At 59.9% G+C, this 19543-nt stretch overlaps 1 protein-coding gene across 1 annotated transcript; it reads right to left on the reverse strand.

The window, feature by feature from the left end:
* Positions 1-243: 243 nt before the first annotated feature.
* Positions 244-18443, reverse strand: ADAM11 (ADAM metallopeptidase domain 11). Its single transcript, XM_065909272.1, has 26 exons — positions 18371-18443; positions 17725-17900; positions 8696-8772; positions 8450-8516; positions 7402-7487; positions 7223-7298; positions 6724-6790; positions 6589-6656; positions 6171-6245; positions 6012-6083; positions 5684-5850; positions 5072-5156; positions 4861-4951; positions 4696-4747; positions 4118-4217; positions 3956-4027; positions 3757-3849; positions 3306-3386; positions 2755-2805; positions 2588-2651; positions 2241-2340; positions 1919-2038; positions 1659-1827; positions 1455-1569; positions 1277-1367; positions 244-622 (listed from the first exon to the last, which is right to left on the reverse strand). Exons 1-26 carry the CDS (start codon positions 18441-18443, stop codon positions 574-576), a joined length of 2337 nt encoding a protein of 778 aa, XP_065765344.1. The 3' UTR covers positions 244-573.
* Positions 18444-19543: the final 1100 nt, after the last annotated feature.

Below are 19543 nucleotides of genomic sequence, written 5' to 3' on the forward strand. Positions count from 1 at the left end.
CCTCCTGGTTCTGGGCGGAGATGGTGGGCGCCAGACTCGGAGGGAGGTGGGGGTGGCACTTAGGCCCCTCCGGACCTGGAACGGAGAGGGGGCATCAGGGGAGGGTATGAGGCAGGGCCCAGAGGGAGAGCACCCCCACCTCAGCCGGCCCCGGGCGGTCAGTGCTGGGCCCTGGAGGCAGCAAGCCACAGGCTGGCCAGGGAAGGGGGTCTGGCGGGAGGTCAGACAGTGGCGACATGAAAGACAAAACGGATGGGACGCAGAGGTAGGCTCCCTTCCCTGGGGAGGAGTGATGGGGGCGCGCGCACAGCTCCAGGGTCCACGGGGCCAGAGGTGGGCTGACCATTGGAAGGGCAGGCGTTAAAGGACCAAGGCCTGAGGCGGTCAGTGGGCTGGAGAAGGGGGCAGGGGCACGTTGAGGGCTCTCTTCCTGGAGCAGGGTTCTCCCACCCCGGGAGTGACAGCCGTGACCGCAAGGGTGGGGGAACCGGCCCCAGCTCCCCATCGACAGAATGCGAGGTGACCAATGAGATGGAGGAGACAAGGACAGCGGGAGGGAGCACGTGGCCGGCGTCACACTGCCCCCTGCTGGGTCGGGTCGTACCTTCCTCGGCGGATGTTTCTTCAGGAGCCAAGGGAGGGGAGGCAGAGAAAGGAAAAGAAGCCTTCTGTGACCTTCCCCTTCTTCCAGGGAGGGGCCTCTGGCTCCCAGGAGACATCTTGCCCCAGAGATGCTAGACATTTCTTTGTCCCTAGTCGCTAATGACAAGCCCAGGGATGTTTGTCTCATGTTCAGAGAAAATAAGAACTGGTCCAGGAAAACCTACCAAAGTTGAGTCCTGCATTTGAGTCACCGCCTGACCCTGGGCCTCAGGTCCCTCGTCTGTACAGTGAGGGGTTACACCAGCTTGAGGGCCTCCAATGTGGGTGCCCACAGAACAGCCACAGCTGGGTAGGGCCTGGGGACTCAGGCAGCCCCTGCTCAGCTCCACTCTGTGGCCAAGCTGGGAGACACTGAAGAACAGGGGGACCCAATCTTCTCATTTTTCAAAAGAAGCTGGAAATCTGGATTCTTAACATAAAATCCCTGGGTTTTAAAAGTCTGAGTAACTGATTGTTTAAAATGTAAAAACAAGACCCTGTGGGCTGGCTTGGTTTGCGATGTGTGAGCTCTGGTTTACCTAACCTCTCAGGGAGGTCCCCTCAGCTCCAAAAGCCTGGGGCTCTGATAACCCTGGGGGATGCAGGGGGTGTAGGGCGCGTGTTCGTGTCTTACTTAAATCCCCAGCCCGTGCCGCCCAGGACGATGGCTGCAACCAGAACAGCCCCGGCGATGGAGCCAATGATGATGTTGGTGCCGCTGGGACCTGGGAAGGAGAGCAGGGTGGGGTTGGCAGGGGCAGGCATGGAGAACGGGAAAGACAGAGCCCCACCCTGGCCAGTTCCAGCCTCACCCTTATATCTCTCTGTCTCCCCTGTGGGCGGAGACGTGGGCAGGGGGTTGTGGATACTGCAGTCTTTGCCTGTCCAATCTGGCTGACAGATGCACTTCCCTTCGTTGCTGCAGACCTAGAGGTGGGGTGGGGCCGGTACAGGTGAGCAGGGCTCAGTACCCTCTTAGAAGCCCCTCCGGCGATCCCTGGCCTCCAGGCACCCACCCCGTGGTGGGAGCAGATCCGGCGTTCACCGCTGCCCGGGCAGGTGCTGAAGTTGAAGGCAGAGGCTGGCAGGCAGCGATGGTCCAGGCACAACATGTTGGGCCCACAGGCTGTGCCGTCCTCCACATAGCTCAGGTCTGAGCCATCAGCCAGCTGCACATGACCGCCCCTGTGGAGATGGCACAGCCAACCTCTGTGCTTGCCATCCACCCCCCACACAGTTGCAACCTCCTCTTCCCCAACCATGGTCCCAGCCACACCTGCAGTCCAGCTCCTTGCCCTGGTGGTAGAAAGTGACGCTGCTGATGTCTCCCCCTAGATCCCCCAGCCGAGGAGCTCCGGAGATGTTGACACAGAGGAGGAAGCCACACAGCACATCCCTGTTCATGTGGAGACAGTGGGCCCCAAGTCTGGCCTCAGACCCAACTACAGACCTCATGTCTGCCCTCTCCCCATCCCCCGATTTTTCAGAGTCTCCCATTAGGACTCAACAGCCTGTCCCATCTCTGAAAAAACCCTGCCCTTCCCCAGAGCCCCAGCCCCCAAACTGGGATGGCCCAACCAGAAGCTTTCACAACTCACTGTTTATTGCACTGGACCCAGCCCGACCCCTTGCGCCCACAGTTGCCACGTTCTGTCCCCTCCACATTCAGCTTCTCATAGCAGAAGCGATCAGCAGCCGCTGTAGGGAGAAGAGGCCAGCGTCACCCTAGCCACTCCAGAACCCACCTGGGACTTCAGGCCTGCATCTCCAACAATGGCCTGACTCCAAGTCCAGCTGAGTCGCTGAGATCCTGGGGAGGTGCATATCTGCTGGAGGGGTTTTCAGCCAGAGCCTGCCCCCCCTCCAGCCTCTCAATTCCAGTCTTCCAGATGCCTTCTCCCATCTCCAACAAAAGACTCACCATGAAAAAAACAAAAAGACTCACCATGGCCCCAAAGGGCCTGGCACTGCCGGTCCCGGGTTTTGCAGCGACCTCCGTAGCAGCGGCCCTGAGGGACAATCAGGAAACAGGGGACAGAGACGCTGAGGACAAGACAGGACACTGGACTGAGCCAGAGACCCAGACGAGGCGGAACCTCCATCCTTTCATACCTGTTCATGATCACAGTAGTAACCATCCAGCTTGTGCAGGTTAGGTGGACACTGTGGAGAGAGGCACTGGACTGAACGGAGCTGCCCCAGGACTGGGGGCCAAGTTCGGCTCCAGGGAAGAATAAAGGCCTGCCAGGTGGGGGCTCTGGCCCCAGGGCCCCTCCACGTCAAAGACAAGAGCAGAGAACTCAGATCACACATGGCTTAGCAGGTCCCAAAACCTCTCCAGTCTCCATCAGTTTTCTGCACCTACTTCACAGGACTGGGAGTACTCGATGACTGGCAGGTAATAAGGATTTAGACATTAAATAATATTATTACCCACTGTTATCCCTAGTACACACCAGGCACCTAGCCAGACTATAAATACTGGTCGAATGATTGGAAGAGCAAAGCCAGGAGGCATGAAAAACTCCTATCTCAGATGAGAAACAGCCTGATCAGCGGTGGCGACGCCAGCAGCCGAGAGGACGGGCGCGGAGAAAGTCACCCAGGAGAGGGATAGTGGCTGCCTTGTTCGGGGGTCCGCAGGGCAGCCGGGACGGGCGGACCTGGCTCGAATCCCCGGTGCAGGTCTCCGCGATGTCGCACTCGTTCACAGCTTCTCGACAGGACACACCCCGCGGCTCGTACTAGAGAAGGCGTGCATTGCGGGGTTCAAGCAAGAACCACGCACTCCCGCGTCTTCCCGCCTCCTCGGCTCCACCCTCTCCTCGGCTCCGCCCCGGACCTCTCCAGCCCATTCGCACCGGCCCCAAGTCCGCTCACGGTTCCGCCCACACCACCGCTTATCAGCAGGTGCTCCGCCCCAGTCCCCGTAGCCCCGCCTTCAATAGAACGTAGGGTGCCACACACTCCGCCCCTCTCCTTTCCCATTGGCGCTTTCTTCGCGTTAAGCCCCACCGCCCCTATGGCCCCACCTCCCTCCCGCCCCCTACATGTACTCTGCCCAGTATCTCCCGGTCCCGCCACCTTTCCGCCCCTGCGGCGGGTACCGCTCACCTTGCAGCGGCGACAGCAGAGACCGTCGCTACACATGGCGTCGTGAGTCAGGGTGCATTTCTTGCAACAGTTCCCTCCCGCGCGGCTGCACTCCTGAGGGACAGAAAGAAGGCGAGCCCTGACCCTCCCCACCCAGACCTCCCTGGCACCCACCCCCGCGTCCCCCACCTCCCATCTGGCGCCCGCACCCGTCTCGCACCTGCACCGAGCCGCAGTCGCACTCCTCCCCCGCCTCCACGAAGCCGTTCCCGCACTCAGGCGGGTCCAGGAGCTGGGGGGAAGGGGTGTCGTGTCGCGAGTCTGGCCGGGACCCTGCCCGAGCCCCGCTCCCACGTTCCTCGCCCTGCGGCTGGTATTATACCTTGAGGGGCTTGTTGAAGAGGCAGCTCCCGCCGCCCTCCTGAAGAAACTGGTTGTACTCGTCGATGCTGCAGCGCGAGAACTTGCGGGGCAGGTAGAACCTGGGCAGGGGTGAGGGGACCGCTGAGTGCCCGCTGGCGCACCCTCTCGCCCCTTCTCAAGACTGGGATGGGGTGCCCCGGAGGACTCGGTCACTGTCTCGAGGAGGCTGAACATCTATGTGCATGGACACTGCACGAAAATCCTCCTGCCTGCCCATCAAAGGGCAGTGGGCGAGGGACGCCGCTCCAGTTGACTCGCCGAAACCTCAGGACTCCGAGAGTCGGAGGGAGGTTTGTGAGCCGAGGAGGGGAGAGGCCTCCAAACGAGGCTTTGGCGGCGCCCAGTGGCGACTCTGCGCATTGCGGTCTGGACAATTCTGGCGTCCGGTTAGGGAATGTGTGTCTCCCTATACAGTGTCCACAGACAACTGCGTTTCTTGGCATTCTGAGTGGTCCCGAGAGCGGGGTCTCTTGAGGCAGCCAGGTCCAGAATGTCACCCAATGCTCACCCTGCGGCTCCCTTTGCCCAAGAACTCACCCAGTGTCCTCCATGATGCAACCCAGCCAGTTGTCCGGACATTTGCAGTCCCCTGCAAGTTCAGCGTGAATGTAAGGGAGGGTGAAAGACGGTCCCCCTTGTGTGGACACCCTCTTCACTTCTAGAATGTGGGTCAGGGCTGGGGGTGGGGGTCTTCACTGATACCTGCCGAGCTCCGGTGTTTATTCCACATCATGCCCAGGTTCTGCCCCAGCGTCTGGGCCAAGGTCACCGCCATGGCCCCCATGTTGTCATACTTGGGGTGAAGAAGATGGAGCACAAAGATGTCTACATCCCTCCAAAAGGCACAATGCTCATGCCTTTTGCAGCCCCCTCCCTCCAGCCCCAACCCCAGCCACACCCTCCCCCAGCTTACCTCGTTCACGCCCCCTCCCCTGGACAGCGAGCAGATGCCCCCCACGTAGGCAGCCCCGCTGCTGGTGCTCTGGAAAGTTCTGCCCCTGGAAGAGAGAGGGTTGCCAGGCTAGCCTGTTCTCCCTGATGGCTAGCCTGGGCCGTGAGGGGAGGTAGGCGAACCTCCATACCAGAGCCTCCCCATGCGGAGGTGATGAGCAGTGCCCTCTATGTCAGCCTGTGTAACTCAAGCAAGCCCCTTTCCCCTTTTGGGTTCGTTTGCCCATAAGCCAAATGAAGGATTTCTAATAGGTCATCTCTAATTGCAAGGACCTTTTATCAGATTTTTCTCCTGTACCAGGGCATTAGGTCCCTGAGAAAGGGATGCTGGGACCATTTGAAAGAGGGAGCCGGGTGAAGGGGAGATGATGGGCAGAGGAAGGTCACCAGGGTAGGGAAAAGGGGCCTCAGCCTAAGAGGCAGGGGAAGATGACCAGCCACTGTTGCAAGGGCAGGTACAAGGGGATCCCAGTCCCCTCCTCCTGCAAGAGCACTTGGCCCAGAGCCATGTTCAGTAACTGTGATCTGCAATGACCAACAGAAGCTGGCAGGGTCCATGGAGTGGGGGACTCACGAGAAGAGGTGGGTAGCATCACTGGGCTCCAGCAGGCCCTCCCGCCGGTAGACCATGAGCCTGGCCAGGGTCTCCAGGAGGTCATCCTGCACCTGGATCTTGTCCCCATCTGCCCACGTTTCCATGGCAACCAGCACGATGCGGGTATTGAGCTGCTCCTTGTACATCTGTGCCAGGAAGAGAGAAGATGAGGAGGGGGCTGGAGGTCAATCTGTCCCTCCAGGAATTGGGGGTCAGAGGATGACTATGCCATTGAGCGCCCACCCCAAGGATGTGTGCATTAGTGTGGAGCGTGGGAGGAAAGGGAAGGGGAGGGAGGGCTGCTCACCACATCTGCCAGGTTCACCACGGACTTGGCAAAGTTGCTGGTGAGGACCACCGATTGCCGCATCTGCTCAAACTGGGAGAGAAGAGAGTGGGCAGAGGGGCAAAGCTGCTTCCAGTCCCTCCTCCCAAAGTCACCGCCCCACCCTGCCTGGGAACGTACCAGCTGGTGGTCATTGATAACGATCAGCTCCACGTACTTGGTCTCACTGTGCACTGTGGGGTGGCCCCGGCGGACCTAGGGAGTGGGTGGGCACTTGGAATCAGTTCCCTCCACGTCTGGTCAAGCCATAGACAGACTCGAGAGGGGCTGGGCTCCAACCAGGAACAGTGCCAGCTCCCCACTGGTGGGGGTCCCATCCAGCCTTGGTACGAGGCAGGTAGCCTCAGTTTGCCCAGGCCGGGGATGTGTGTAGACACTAGCCTTAGGGAGTAGGGTGGGGGGCTTCTTCCTAGCGGTGTTCTCTGGCCTCCAACCACATCAATCAGAGCCCTCCTTTGCCCCGGCTACAGAAGGGGATGTCCTGTCTGGACCACTGCCCGGGGTCTCTGCAGTGGGAGGTCTGTACGGGCCCCCGTACCTGCCTTTTCCTTCTCAGCCTCGGCCTGTCCGGAGGAGCAGGATGGTCCAGCGCAGCAAACAGGCAGCCTGGGGGAGGGTGCCGGTGAGGGGGGCACAGCCGGTCCCCTCCCTAGCCCCGCTTTCCCTCCCTTACCTGGCTCTCTGCATCCGAGGGGGGCTGGGAGGAGAGGGGTCCGGTAAATGAGGTGGGGAAGGGGTCCCTGCAATGAGGGGAAATGAGTTCTTGGGGGGGGGCTGGCCAGGTCTGCTCTGAGCCCCAGTATGGGCTCAGATCTCCAGCCCTTCCCCCCAGCCCACCCCAGGGTGACCCAGCACTGGCCAGAGCTCCCATGTCGGATCTGGTCTCCCAGATGCTCAGATTCCGGGGTCAAGACCTGGGGGTGCCCTGAGAGACAGGGGCAAAGGACACTGGAGCCTGGTGGGAGGTTACTTGGAGGACAGAGGGGACATTGGAGCTGGGGGGCATAGGAGGAGGGAACCAGAGCTGGGGTCGCTGCAGAGGGCAGTGAGGCTGAGGTTACCAAGGCAGAGGGGGGTAGGAGGGGGGTGATGAGGCAGCCGCAGCCACTGAGATGACAGTCACTGGGATGACGAGTGGGGAGGGCCTTTGGGGGGGATGGGGAGGGGCTCACCTGGGCATTTTCCCGAGGCCCGGCCATCTCTCGGGGCTCCACGATGTAGGTGAAGTTCCCGTCAGAGAAGACGCCACTGCAGTGAGAGAAACGCAGCTCCCCACCGTCCGTCCCCACCGTCCCCACCGTTCCCAGGCCTGGAGGCTCCTCCCCAACCCAGCCCCCTTCCCCACACTCACTGCAGTCCCTGGCAGGTGGAGAGGGCAGCAAAGGAGTGGGGGTTCCCTCGGAGCTTCCCCTGGTAGTAGCAGTGGTCTCCAGCACCCTAGAGGAGCAGAGAGCGTGATGGACGTGCCCCCTTCCCAGCATGAAGGCAGGAGGACGGGTGAGGGCTACTGAAGCTGCCCCGTGTGGTATGCAGGTGGCTGGAAATCTGGGGACCTGGAGCCTGGCTCTGCTCTGGCTGTGCTCCTAATTGGCTGTTTCACCCTGAGCAAGTTCCTACCCCTCTCTGGGCCTCCCTTACCTTATCTACAACATGAGGCCCCCACATCAGTGCCTCTTAACCATGAACAGGGGCTGTACAGGGGTCACAGACTTCTTTAAGAAGACTAACTGACATTCACATAGCACCTACTGTGTGCCAGGCAGTGTTCTAAGCACTTACCATGGATCAGCTTGCTTAATCAGATGAAAGTTATGGGCTCACCCCCGACACACACACACCATTTCACACATAGTGTGTTCACAGATGCCACAGCCTCCGTGGACCACCCCTGGTCACATGGTCTGCGGCTGAGGAACTGAGCAGCGCGTGTCCTCCCGGCCTGGCTCGTGGGTCAGAGGGGATTGACACCCCCTCGCCTCTGCTTCCTGCAGAATTACTTGTGCTCCAGTTACTGAACAAGCTGGAGGGGGAGGGCCGAGGCTATTTATAGACACTCATTCATCTTTGCTTATACCCCTGGGACTTCAGGCCTGGGACCCTGGGGTCCCAGGGAGCCAGGAATTCCTGGGGCCTTGGTGCTGAACAAGATTCTGGCCATTGAGCACTGGGGGGGGGGAGGGTCCTGAAATGTCTCCAGGCTGGCAGACAGGCCGGCTGGGGGTCTGTCCCCTGGAGTTGGGCAAGGGGAGCTCAGAGCTCCACACCATTTGACAAGCCGCCCTGACTCTGACCCTGGAGGGGCCAGGCCCATCCCCAGTGCAGAGTATACCCCTGAGCCCACCTCCACCGACCACCTCCCCCGTCAATCCACCTCCCTGGCCCCTTCCAAAGGCACTCACGGTGCTGTGTTGGGTCGGCCCCTCCCGGCTGAAGTGGCGCTCCACGTATTGTGAAGAGAGAAGGTGACTGGAACAGAGTGGGCAGGAGGAAGAAGGGGGTCAAGGTGGGGCTGGGTCCTGCTTGGGACCCAACCCCGCTCAGATCCAGGCCCCCTGCCCCAGCCCAGCCCCCACAGCCAGACAAGCCCAGGCCATGCCTTGCCTGCCCGTGGGGTGCTCAGCCCCTGGACTCCAGGCCACACTCACTGGTTCAACTCCAGATCCAGAGTGAAGTTGGAGTTGAAGGCTGGGATGACGAAGCTCACCTGGGCCAGATGGACAGGCTGGGAGAAAGGAGGGAAGGCAGAAGAGGAGTTGATCTGGGGAGGCCTGGAAGTGGGAACTGGGGGGCCAAGGAAGCCTGGGTACCGGGAGCAGCCCTGGGGAGGGGATGGCCCAGTCCCAGCAGCTGTGGGGATCATTGATTAGGAGGGAAGACATTTTCCTCCAAGCTCATCTTCCTCCAAGACCCTGTTCCTTTCCTGAGGTGGAGGGGCAGGCGTGGGCATCCCTAGGCACTGACCTCCCTGCTCTGGGTGCCAGCCCACCCTCTCTGGTGTAGGTGCCTCCCTGCGGCCAGTCTACAGGAGCAGCAAGGAAGGACCGAGGCAGCTCAGCCTGCCTGCTGCCTCACAGCAGACTGTCCCTGCTGTTGGCAGGGCCACCCCGACTCCCAGGTGGACTAAAAGGAGGCCCCTAGAAGTATCATGGGGAAGAGGCAAACAGGAGATGGGGTGCAGAGTGACCCCAGGGCCCTATGAAGCAGACCCCCCACTTCCTGTCCCCCTCCCTACGTTGGCCCCAGCCTCAACTTATGGAAGAGGCCTTGTACACTGCAGACAAGGTTAGAATTGATTGAAGGGCCCCTGGAAGCTGGGGTGATGGGCGAATACCAGCCCGTCAGGAGGAAAGAACTTGGCTCCTCTACCCTCAAGTCCATTGCCCTCTGCCTCGCCCAAAGCAGCTCATCTTTAATATTTCAATCCCATGGTTAATTTTTAAACACGGAAGTTTTCCCGATAAATTTTTCAGAGGGGCCTTTGCAGTGGGGCTGGGAGGCTCCGGGTTGTCATGGCAACGTACCAGGCCTGAGCAAGATGGCTGCCCTCCCAGGCCTGGGCGCCCAGCTACTGTGGGCGGTGGGGACTCCAGAGCTGAAGCTAGTGAGCCTGGAAGGAAAGTGACCCTGAGATAAGGGGCAGGAGAGTCTGGGCTGAGTGGGAGTCGGCCTTCTCAGCTCCCACGCCCACCGCAAGCCTTAAGTCTTACAAAAGATCTGGAAGCAGGAGAAGGGCCTACGCGGGTCGGAGCCTTCTCACCCCCGTCCATTCAAGAAGGCTAAAATCCAGATCACCAGATGAGGGGCCCACCACCAAGCTGTACAGATTGTGAGGAAGTTTGTTGGCTGTCTTTTTTTGGGGGGAGTAAGTTACAAGAAGGAGGGGAGCCCCAATGTCACAAGATCCCGTAGCCTGGAGCGAGGCGGCTTCCTGGTCAACTGCCTAGACTACTGCTCTTCATGAGCCCTTGGTATGTGTCAGGCACTGTTCTGAATATTTTACGTGCATGCGTGCTCAGTCGTTAAGTCACGTCCAACTCTTTGCAGCCCCATAGACCGTAGCCCGCCAGTCTCCCCTGTTCATGGAATTTTCCAGGCAAGGATACTGGAGTGGGTTGCCATTTCCTCCTTTAAGGGATCTCCCCAACCCAGGGATCGAACCCGAGACTCCTGAATCTCCTGGATTGGCAGGCGGATTCTTTACCCCTTCACCACCTGGGAAGCTCAAACTACTTTAAATATCATCATATTTGATCTTCTCAACAAACAACCCAATGTAACAGATACTACTGTTATCCTCATCTGACACATGGGGAAACTGAGGCACAGAGAGGCTAACTAACTTGCCCATGGTCATAAGAATAAGAAGTGGTAGAGCTGGGACACAAGCCTCAGGAATCAGCTTCTGGGGCCTTTTTACCCGGAAGGTGAGGTAAGGTGGAAATGGCCCAGTGTCCATGAGAGGCCCTGGAAATCAGGGTGAGAGTGCAGAAGGGCCAGAGCCCGGGTCGGCAGCCCTCTGAGCCCCAAGGACACGGACTCACCCCATCCCACATTGACTGAAGCTCCAAGCTCCACCCTGAGCCCCTAGAGCATCGATTAGACTTGAAATAGAAAGTCAAGGACAAGAAGGAGCTTCCTCCTCCCCACCTTGGCCTGGATCATCTCTGCTTTCCCCTGCCCCTGGGCCCTGACCAGCTCTGTCCCCGATACACTACCTCCTTGGTCTGGCCCCATCCCTGCCCTCCCTCTCCTCTTGTGAGACTTAGACTATCTCTGCCTTCCCCACCCTTCCCTGTCTGGACCACCTCTTTTCTCTCCTGCCCTTGGGTCTGTTTCTACTTGTTCGTTCTGGCCCCAGGGACAAGCCTCTGTCCCTGCCCCTATGCTGGCCACCCAGGTGAGCAACCTGTCCAGGCCCCCTGCCTTGATTCCACTCTCGGAAGCTGGTGGCCTCAGGGATAATACAGCAATCTCTCTGAGTTCAGATTTTTTTCCCCCTGAAAATGGTTAAGAGGAGCCTAGATGCAAGCCTGTGAGGTTGGCTTGTGTGACAGAGGCTGTCTGGGCTTGGAGGATTCTGGAAGGGGTGACCCTGGTGCTTGCAGAATCTCCCCCACTTAGGAAGTCAGTGAGCTAACCCACCAGGCTCCCCGCTCTCTGTGCGGACCAAGCTGACCACCCCCTCTGGAGAATGTCAGGTCAGTGGGGGAGCAGACCCCAGGTCCCCTGTCCCCAGCCCTTCTGCAGCCTGCCGAGGCCTTGGCTCCCTCCCGACCTGGCAGGGCCTAACGGGACTGGGTGCCTCCCCGGCAGGACACAAGGCTCAGGCCAGGAGGGGTCCTGGGGCAGTGCGGGGGCTGCTGTGGGGACTGGGAGGCAGGCCCAGGAGAAAGCGGAGGGAAAGTGCATAGCTGTGTAGGTCTCCCTGACCTGGCCCGATGTGGGGTACACGATGGGGACACCCCTTGTCTGCAGGAAGGAAAGATCAGGCAAACCCACCGCAGTCCCCAGGACCTCTGTACCCCAGGTGGCTGGAAGGAGGCTTCTGCTGGCACCAGAGTCCTAACCCTCCCACCCCACCCCCAGTTAAGCTTTCAGCTCATGTTCTATTAACCCGACTGTTCCTGGCGTGGCTGACCTTCTGCCCTGGCCCGGCCCGGCCCTGAACTCTCCTGTGATCCCTCGGTCCCTCCCTTGGGAGCCCCTAGTGTCCCTGACTGCTGTTCTCCCCTGCACCCAGCTTCTGGTGACAGTCAACCGGGCCTCCACCCCATGCCCTGAGCTTGCCTCTTGCTCCCCTGCCACCGGCTCCCACGTGCTCAGGCTCATTTGATCTCAACCCGCCCAGGCCGTCTGGTGCTCATTTCATAAGTGCCAGAGAGGGACACTTGGAGGTGACTGGCCCAGGGCCACACTGGAGAGGCGCTGGGTCAAGGCTCACCCTCAGGCTGGCATTCCTGTCTCTCACGGCCGCTGTGACCACCTGGCTGCGGTCACCTTGCCCACCCCAAGGTTTCCCTGTCGCCAGTTGGTCCACTCTCCAGACATCTGCTTGCCCACCACCAGATAGGATGCAGAGGTCAGGAGGTAAAGACCCTACTGAAGTTCTAGAATGACAATACTAGTGCCCGGGCTCCTCTCTACACCTACGGGGAGGTGCAGAGTCTTGGGGAGGAGTCCTGGGGAGTCTTGGAGAGGAGGAGATTAAAGACCTTTCTGGTTCCCAAATGCCCCAAAATTTGAACATCGAGGCGCTACTCCTCACAGAGCAATCTGAACCCCTCCCTCCGAACCTCCATCTCTTCCAGGACCTCCTCTTCCTCACCCTCGTCTGTGACCACAAGCCTCCACCCACCCATCCAACAGGGCTCTGAAGTGAAGTGAAAGTGGCTCAGTCGTGTCTGACTGTTTGTGATCCCATGGACTGTACAGTCCATGGAATTCTTCAGGCCAGAACACTGGAGTGGGTAGCCTTTCCCTTCTCCAGGGGATTTTCCCAACCCAGGGATTGAACCCAGGTCTCCCACATTGCAGGTGAATTCTCTACCAGATGAGCCACAAGGGAAGCCCAAGGATACTGAAGTGGGTAGCCTATTCCTTCCCCAGCAGATCTTCCTGACAGGGCTCTGGCTCCCCTCTATTCCTGGGCCGTCAGGCATACTGATTTCTTTGGTCACTGATTCAACTTTTCACAGGGGTGGTGCATAGACCCCTGGGGCTCCAGCTGCACCCGCCCTTGTTCCTGCCTAGGAGCCCCTACACTTACGTTGTAGGAAAGGCATCAGAAAGAGTGAGTGAGCTGCTTACCCTCTCTGAGCCTCAGTCTCTCCACTGGTAAAATGATGTTGTCCTGAGGACTAAAGGAAAGCCCTCTTTAACGTGTTATTCTCACAAGGGTTGTGCTTAGTCGCTCAGTCACGTCCGACTCTTTGCGACTCCACGGACTGCAGCCGTCCAGGCTCCTCTGTCCATGGGATTCTCCAGGCAAGAATACTGCAGTAGGTAGCAGTTCCCTTCTCCAGAGGATCTTTCCAACCCAGGGATCGAATCCAGGTCTCCTGCATTGCAGGTGGATTCTTTACTGTCTGAGCCACCTCACAAAGGTTAGTAATAATAAATGAAGAAAGAAGTGTAAATGTTTCAGCGGAACTGAGCTTTGAGGAAGTGGGTAAACCATGTGGGCTGGTGGTGGTAGATGGGGAGGAGCCAGAGAGGCAGGAGCCCCGACCTGGGAGAAATCCCCTCGCCCCCCCCCCCACCCCGTTCCCTGCCCTGGTCCCTTAAGATGTAATGAGGCTCCACTTTTAGGCAGGACCATGGGAGTCCCAGGGAGTGAGCCCAGTTGGACCAATATCCGATAATGGAATTTGACCTAAATGCTTGAAGACAGAGTCACTTCCTTACAGGGTCATTAGTCTCTCTGGGGACAGAGTCTGGGCAGCTGGGTCCCTCTAGGCAATCAGGAGGGGTGCTTAGGTGAGTCCAAGTCCACAGGCTAGTCTGGCTGGGGAGGACTCAAGACGCCTGCCATGTTGCCCCCCCCCCACCCCCCCGCAAACCTGCCCGGAGTCTGACAGGTAACCCTAAACGCCCTAGCTCCTGTTTCTGACACCCAGTGCTCCTGCCACACCTGGCCCTGGAGGGAGGGCAGGCCTGACAGATGTTGAACATCTGCTCTTGCCGGATCCCAGGCAGGACACCTGACACCCATCAGCTCCTCTAATCCTCCCAGCAGTCTGGCAAAGCAGGGACCACTGTTACCCCCATCTCATGGATGGGGAAGGTAGGGTTCAGAAGGCTTGTCCAGGTCACTCAGTCAGAAGCAGGGGAGCCAGGACCCACTGAGGCTGTCCTGCCTCAAGCTACAGGCACAGCCTTTCAAAGGGAAACTGAGCTTCCTGAATGAATTCTCTCTCTGCCCAACCTAAGGCAGGGTTGGTTCATGGCTCTCCCTGGAGCAAGCTGGACTCAGCGCAGATCCTAGCCCTGGCTTCCAGCCACCAGCCTCCTCCAGGAACCCCCTCCTGCCTCTGACCCCAAGGCAGAGCTGTGACCTTGGCCGCAGAAACCACAGCACAGCCTTGGCCCAGGGCGGGTACTAGGGCTCCAGGCACAGATCCTGTGGCTCCCTGCCCATGACTGCCATCTTGCAAAGGTGGGGGAACTAAGGCTTGCCTAATTGCCCCCCAACCCTCTGCAGCGAGACAGCATGAACACGGCGGCACACACCCTTGGCCAAGGGCTTCCAGGTGGTAACTGCTGGTTGGGACAGCCCTCACAGGAGTGAAACCCAGTGACTGAGGTCCCCTCCCCCAGCTGACTCATGGCCCTGGGACCCTTCACCCCTCTGTTCACTAACTCACATCCTGCCCTCTGTTTTGTTCTGAAGGGGGCTGGGTTTTTCCAGGGGGAGGCACAGCCCACATAGCAGCTTGATCCCTTCAGAACACATATAGCCTCCAATTCATTCAGCCCACTGACCCAGGTACCCTTGTGCAGTGAACAACCAGCTCGACTGTACACTGTGGACCAGCTCACTCTTTCACCTCACTCCCAGTTGCAGCCTCCCACTGATCACAAGTTTCTGCACTTCCAGAAGCTCCCCCACCTCTTGGCCCTAGGCCCAGCCTGCTTGCAAACTGGACAGAAGTGAGGTGTTGAAGAGAGCTGTGGCAAAGAGGGCAGAGTCCCCTAGTTCCCTCTTTGCTGCACCCCTGAGGAGAGGCCAGCATGCACTGGCTAAGAGGGGTGCCCTGAGAATCAGTCTGGACCATGTTACTTAAGTGCTGGGGGACCTGGAGTACTTCACCTCTCTGTGCCTGTTTCCTCATCTGTGAAATGGGAATAATAATATCCTCACCTCCTGGAACTGGGTTGAGGATGTAATAAATGAATAAGACACAAAGGCAGACCAGTGTCTGTCCCATCAAGAGCCCAGTAAATTTAAACTTTAATTTCTCTAGCTTCTAATTCCTTCCTGGCCAGCTTTCCTCTCCCTGGTCATCTTCCCTCTCCCTGGTCCCCGCTCACAAAAGTCAGGCGTCTTTCCCCATCACTACCTGCTGGCAGTGGGTGGGTCTGAGATGAATGTTCTCATCATCTTGATTTGAGGGATCCAGAAGCTAGGGCTCAGAAAGATGCTGTGGCCAGCCCAAGGCTGGAGCAGGTGAGCACCCCGGATCCCCCTATCCCACCCTGCCAGCCAGCATGTGTCCCCAAATTCACCATGTGACCCATAGCAGACGGAGATCTTGCTGCTGCCCCAACAACTTGCTTGGCTTGAGGTCCCAAACGGGTGCAAGTGGCGGGGGTTGGGGGGCACTTCCTTTGGGACACTGGGCTCAGGGCTGCACAGGCTCCACCAAGAGCCCCTGAAGTTCTGAGGCCAAAAGTGCTCCAGGGAGAAATGCCCAGCAGGAGCGGGAGGGGCTCCTTCCGGTGAGGAGGGAATATTCCCGACATCTCATCTTGTCTCCCTTGGTCCTCCTCCACCTTGTGCTGGGTGGGGTTGGAAAGTGCCACCTGTGCCTAAATCCAGAGAGTGCAGAACGGCACCATGGGAAGAGCCTTAGTCTTGGAGGAAATCACTCCACTGATAAAGGTCTCATTGACTGGGACTTCCCTGGGGGTCCAGTGGCCAAGACTCTGTGCTCCTAAAGCAGGGGGTCCTGGCTTCGATCCCTGGTCAGGGAACTGGATCCCACATGCCGGCACTAATAGTTCTCATGCTGCAACTAAGACCTGGTATAGCCAGATCAATATATATATATATATATTTAAAGATCTCATTGTCTTTGGGCAAGTTACTTAACATCTCTGAGCCACAGTTTGCACATCTGCAAAATGGGCAGACACGAGTTACCCGCCTTGCAGAGCTGTGAGAAGTCCACCTCAGGGGAAACAAGAGCACGCAACGCAGGGCAAGGAGTCGGTCTCCTGGGGAGGTGAAGGTGAGGTCCAAGCGGACGGAGGTCCCCCCTGGAGGTGACTGTGACCACTGCCCCGCAGATCCACAGAACCCTCCACTCCTGCCCTCCAGACACCCTGTTTGGCTTATTCGGACTTGGTCACGCACACATGCCCGTCATTTGCCCAGCAGAGTGACACCCAAAGAGATTCCCCCATTCTCTGTGTATCCCATCCAGTCTAATTGCACCCGTCTTGATCTCCTCTCCGTCACAGGCACCACCATACCTCAGAATCCTGCCCATGACTCTCTTCTTCAGGAAGGATTAAGTTGGAGCACCCACTTTTCATTCCTCCCTGGGCCCCCAGCTTTCCCTCATCCTGTTCTCTGACCCCACTGTGGCGACACCCCATCCTACAATCTGGACATCCCCTAGGATACCAATCAGAAGACCCAGAAGCCTGCAACGGAAGTCAGCTCCCAGTCATGGTTCACAGGCAGGGGGCACCAAGGGAGAAAGTCGGCCTGAGGACCAAACCCAGCCAGAATGACCCCATCCTTGGCCCTGGGACCATCCCTACTGCCCATCTACCACCTTCCAGGGAGCCTGGGCAGCTTCCATCCCCTTACCCTCCCTCCTAGCCCACCTTCCTTTCCCCCTCCCCTCTCCCCCTCTCCCAGGACTCCCTGCTCAGGACCATTAAACACCCCCTCCCCTGCTCTCTCAGGCACTGCCCTGAGTGATGGTCCATCTATTATGCATGCTGCCTTCCTGCTCCATTCCATTTCCCGAGTAGCTCCCCTGCACCCCCACGGCCCCCTCCACCCCCCCTAAGGGCTTTTAACCAAGTACATTAGGCAGGGCCAGATGCCAGTCTGACAGATGTCCATAACGCTAGCCTCCGTTTCCCTCCTTCCTCTCTCTGCCCAGCTCGATTCACCTCCCACCACTCCCAGCTGCCAAAACTTCCCAGACCTTGGTGGTACCCTTCCTCTGAGTCTCTCTACTCCTCCTGTTTCTGCCAGGCCTCGCCATCCCGCCCTCGCCTCCCCCGGTGGCCTGGCTAACTTTCAGCTTTGGGCTCCTGGAGAGCCGAGGCGTGCTGAATGAATATTCCATCTGGGTGATTATTATTCACATGATATTAATTAATTATTAATTGCAATTAATCTCCTTCATTTCTAACCTTCCTCAGGGAGGCAGGAGGGGCCTGGCAGCTGAAAGGGACAAGGGGTGAGTGGAGTTGGCATTTGTGAGTGAGCCTGGGGCCTGGAACCTTTTCCCAAGGCCCCACCCACAGTGAGAACGGGGAGAACAGCAGTTCTATCAGTGCACAGGGGGAAACTGAGGCAGAAGCAAGCATTAAGTTGGTCCCTCCAGAAGCCCATTGAGAGTGGCTGTGGCGGAAACCCGGGAGCCCTAACCCCTGACTTGGTTCTTAGCTGCTTCTTCCTGCTTCTCACTGCCCTCCCTGAACTCCATGTGGTGTAGGACCACTTCTTTGGACAGGAGAGGGGGGTGGTGGAAGGCTGACCAAGGCTGGACTGAGCCCTGGGCCTTCTGGGTCCTCTGAAGGCAGGGAATCCCCACCCTGATGGGAGGGGGCCTGGAGAGGGGCAGGCGGGTGCTCCCACTAGCGGGTTCCAGCACCCTCTGGGTAGCCCATCTCATGGAAGGGGAGGCGCCCAAGCCCAGGGTGCCCCGTGGTGGCCCCTGGGCTCTAAGGCCTGCCCCAGCCCCCTGCCCTCACCGCCTGCCCCACTCACCGGGCCACCCGGAGGCTCCTGGCGGACCCTGGTATCCAACTGCTGCTTTCGGACCTCTCCCCCGGAGCTCTCCCCCACCAGACGGCTGGGCTCTGTGACCTCCGGGGCTTCCGGGCCCCCCAAGTGTGGAGAGACCCTCCAGCGCAGCGCTCCAGCAGGACCCCAAGTGCCCACACCTGGGGAGAGAAGGCCATGGCTGCAGACGGATGCCCACCGGTGGGGCAAGAGACCAGGGCAGGGGTGGGAACGGCACGCCCCTCCCCCACTCTGCTGTGGCCTTGGAGCCCGGTGTGGGGGGGTTCTGGGTGGGAGGACCTGCTGCCCTGCAGAAGGGGAGAGGGGCCAGGAGCTGCTGCACTCCAGCCCGGCCGTCACGACTGCCCCCCCACCCCATCTCCCCGCAAAGCCGCAGAGACTGCAGACTCCACGGACGGCGACAGGGGGCTGGCTGCGGTGGGGGCCAGATGGGGACAGGTGGGTGCCTGCACCCTCCCTCCTCCCCCGCCCCCCGTCCCCGCCCCCCGCGCTCTGGACCGGCTGTCACCCCGAGCACTGCAGAAAAGGTGGCTGCAGCAAAAACTGCCGCAAAACCCGGGGCGGGGGCAGGGAGGGGGCGCCGGGGCCGGGCCGGGCGGGGGTCACTCACCCGGCGAGGGGAGCAGCAGCAGCAGCAGCAGCAGCAGCAGCACCGCGAACGCCCAGCGCCGCAGCCGCCTCATGGCTCGCTCATAATCCTTGGGGTCCGGGGGCTGCGGCGGCGCGCGACGCGGGCGGGCGGGAGGAGCGGAGGGCGGGGAGGCGCGGGCTGCGGGCGGCGCGGGCGGGGGCGCCGGGCGGCCGGGCGGGGGGCGCGGGCCGGGGGAGGCGGCGGGGAGGGTGCCCGGCTCAGCGCGCTCCGGCCGCGGCCATCCCGGCGGGGCGGCGGGCCGGGTTAAGAGCCGAGCGGCGAGCACGTGAGCCGAGGGCCCGCCCCCGCCCCCCGCAGGCCCCCCCAGCCCGGCAGGGCCGGGGCCGCCGCGGCGCGAGGACAAAAGAGGCGCCGCCCGCTCGGGACCGGCCCTCCCGCCCCTCCTCGGCCCCCTCGGCAGGTGCAGGGTGGGGCGCGCCGATGTCCACTTCGTGGTCCCCTCCTCATCGCCCTTGCTTGGGGAGCTGCGAGGACCCGTCGGTTCATAGGGGGCGGGAGGCAGGGTACAGAGGGACCCCCGGCCTCTGAGCCGGAGATGGCCCCTCTGGGGCAGATCCATGGCTGCCCCCCCTCGGTGCTCCCCGCTCTGGCTTCGAACCCAGGAGGGGGCTTCCTTGGAACCAGCCCCAAGCACCCCGCTCCACCGAAGGCTGGGGAGCCAGGGACAGGAGTGAGGGGCAGGGACTCTTGTGGCCCACAGCCGGCTCAGGCCTTTGGGATCTCCGGTGGCCGAGGAGGGCACTGTGGGTCTTCTCAAACCAGACCCCTTTCTATCCAGCAGTTTCCTTCTCTGGGGCTTCTGGCTTTGCTGCTGTCCTCCGAGGAGGTTGGCTTCCCCTCTCTGGGCTGAGTGCCTTACACATACCTGATATTTTCCCCTTCCCCAAAATACATAAACTAGCCAGGTAATTTACATGAGGGTAGCATGTCCCATTTCTGTCCCTCCCTTTTGGCAGTCCACATCTTTGAGGAGCAGAAGATACCTCTGGAGCCCGCAGCCTCCCCTCTCTGCCAGACTAGGTTGCCCTGGCTACAGACCATCTGGCCTCCCTGCCTACCTCCCCAGCTGGGCCCCAAGCTCAGCTCCCAGACTCCCAAGCAAGATCGGTTCCTACGGGGGCTCGGGATGTC

Source organism: Muntiacus reevesi, chromosome 18, assembly GCF_963930625.1.
Source record: "Muntiacus reevesi chromosome 18, mMunRee1.1, whole genome shotgun sequence".
In the NCBI taxonomy this organism is placed as follows: domain Eukaryota; kingdom Metazoa; phylum Chordata; class Mammalia; order Artiodactyla; family Cervidae; genus Muntiacus; species Muntiacus reevesi.

Coding starts and splice junctions, on each gene's coding strand:
- ADAM11 (XM_065909272.1), bottom strand. CDS start 18,443: ATGAGGCGGCTGCGGCGCTGGGCGTTCGCGGTGCTGCTGCTGCTGCTG. Junction 6,657..6,723: donor CCTCGGATGCAGAGAGCCAG/GTAAGGGAGGGA, acceptor ACCCTCCCCCAG/GCTGCCTGTTTGCTGCGCTG. Junction 4,748..4,860: donor TAAACACCGGAGCTCGGCAG/GTATCAGTGAAG, acceptor CTGAACTTGCAG/GGGACTGCAAATGTCCGGAC.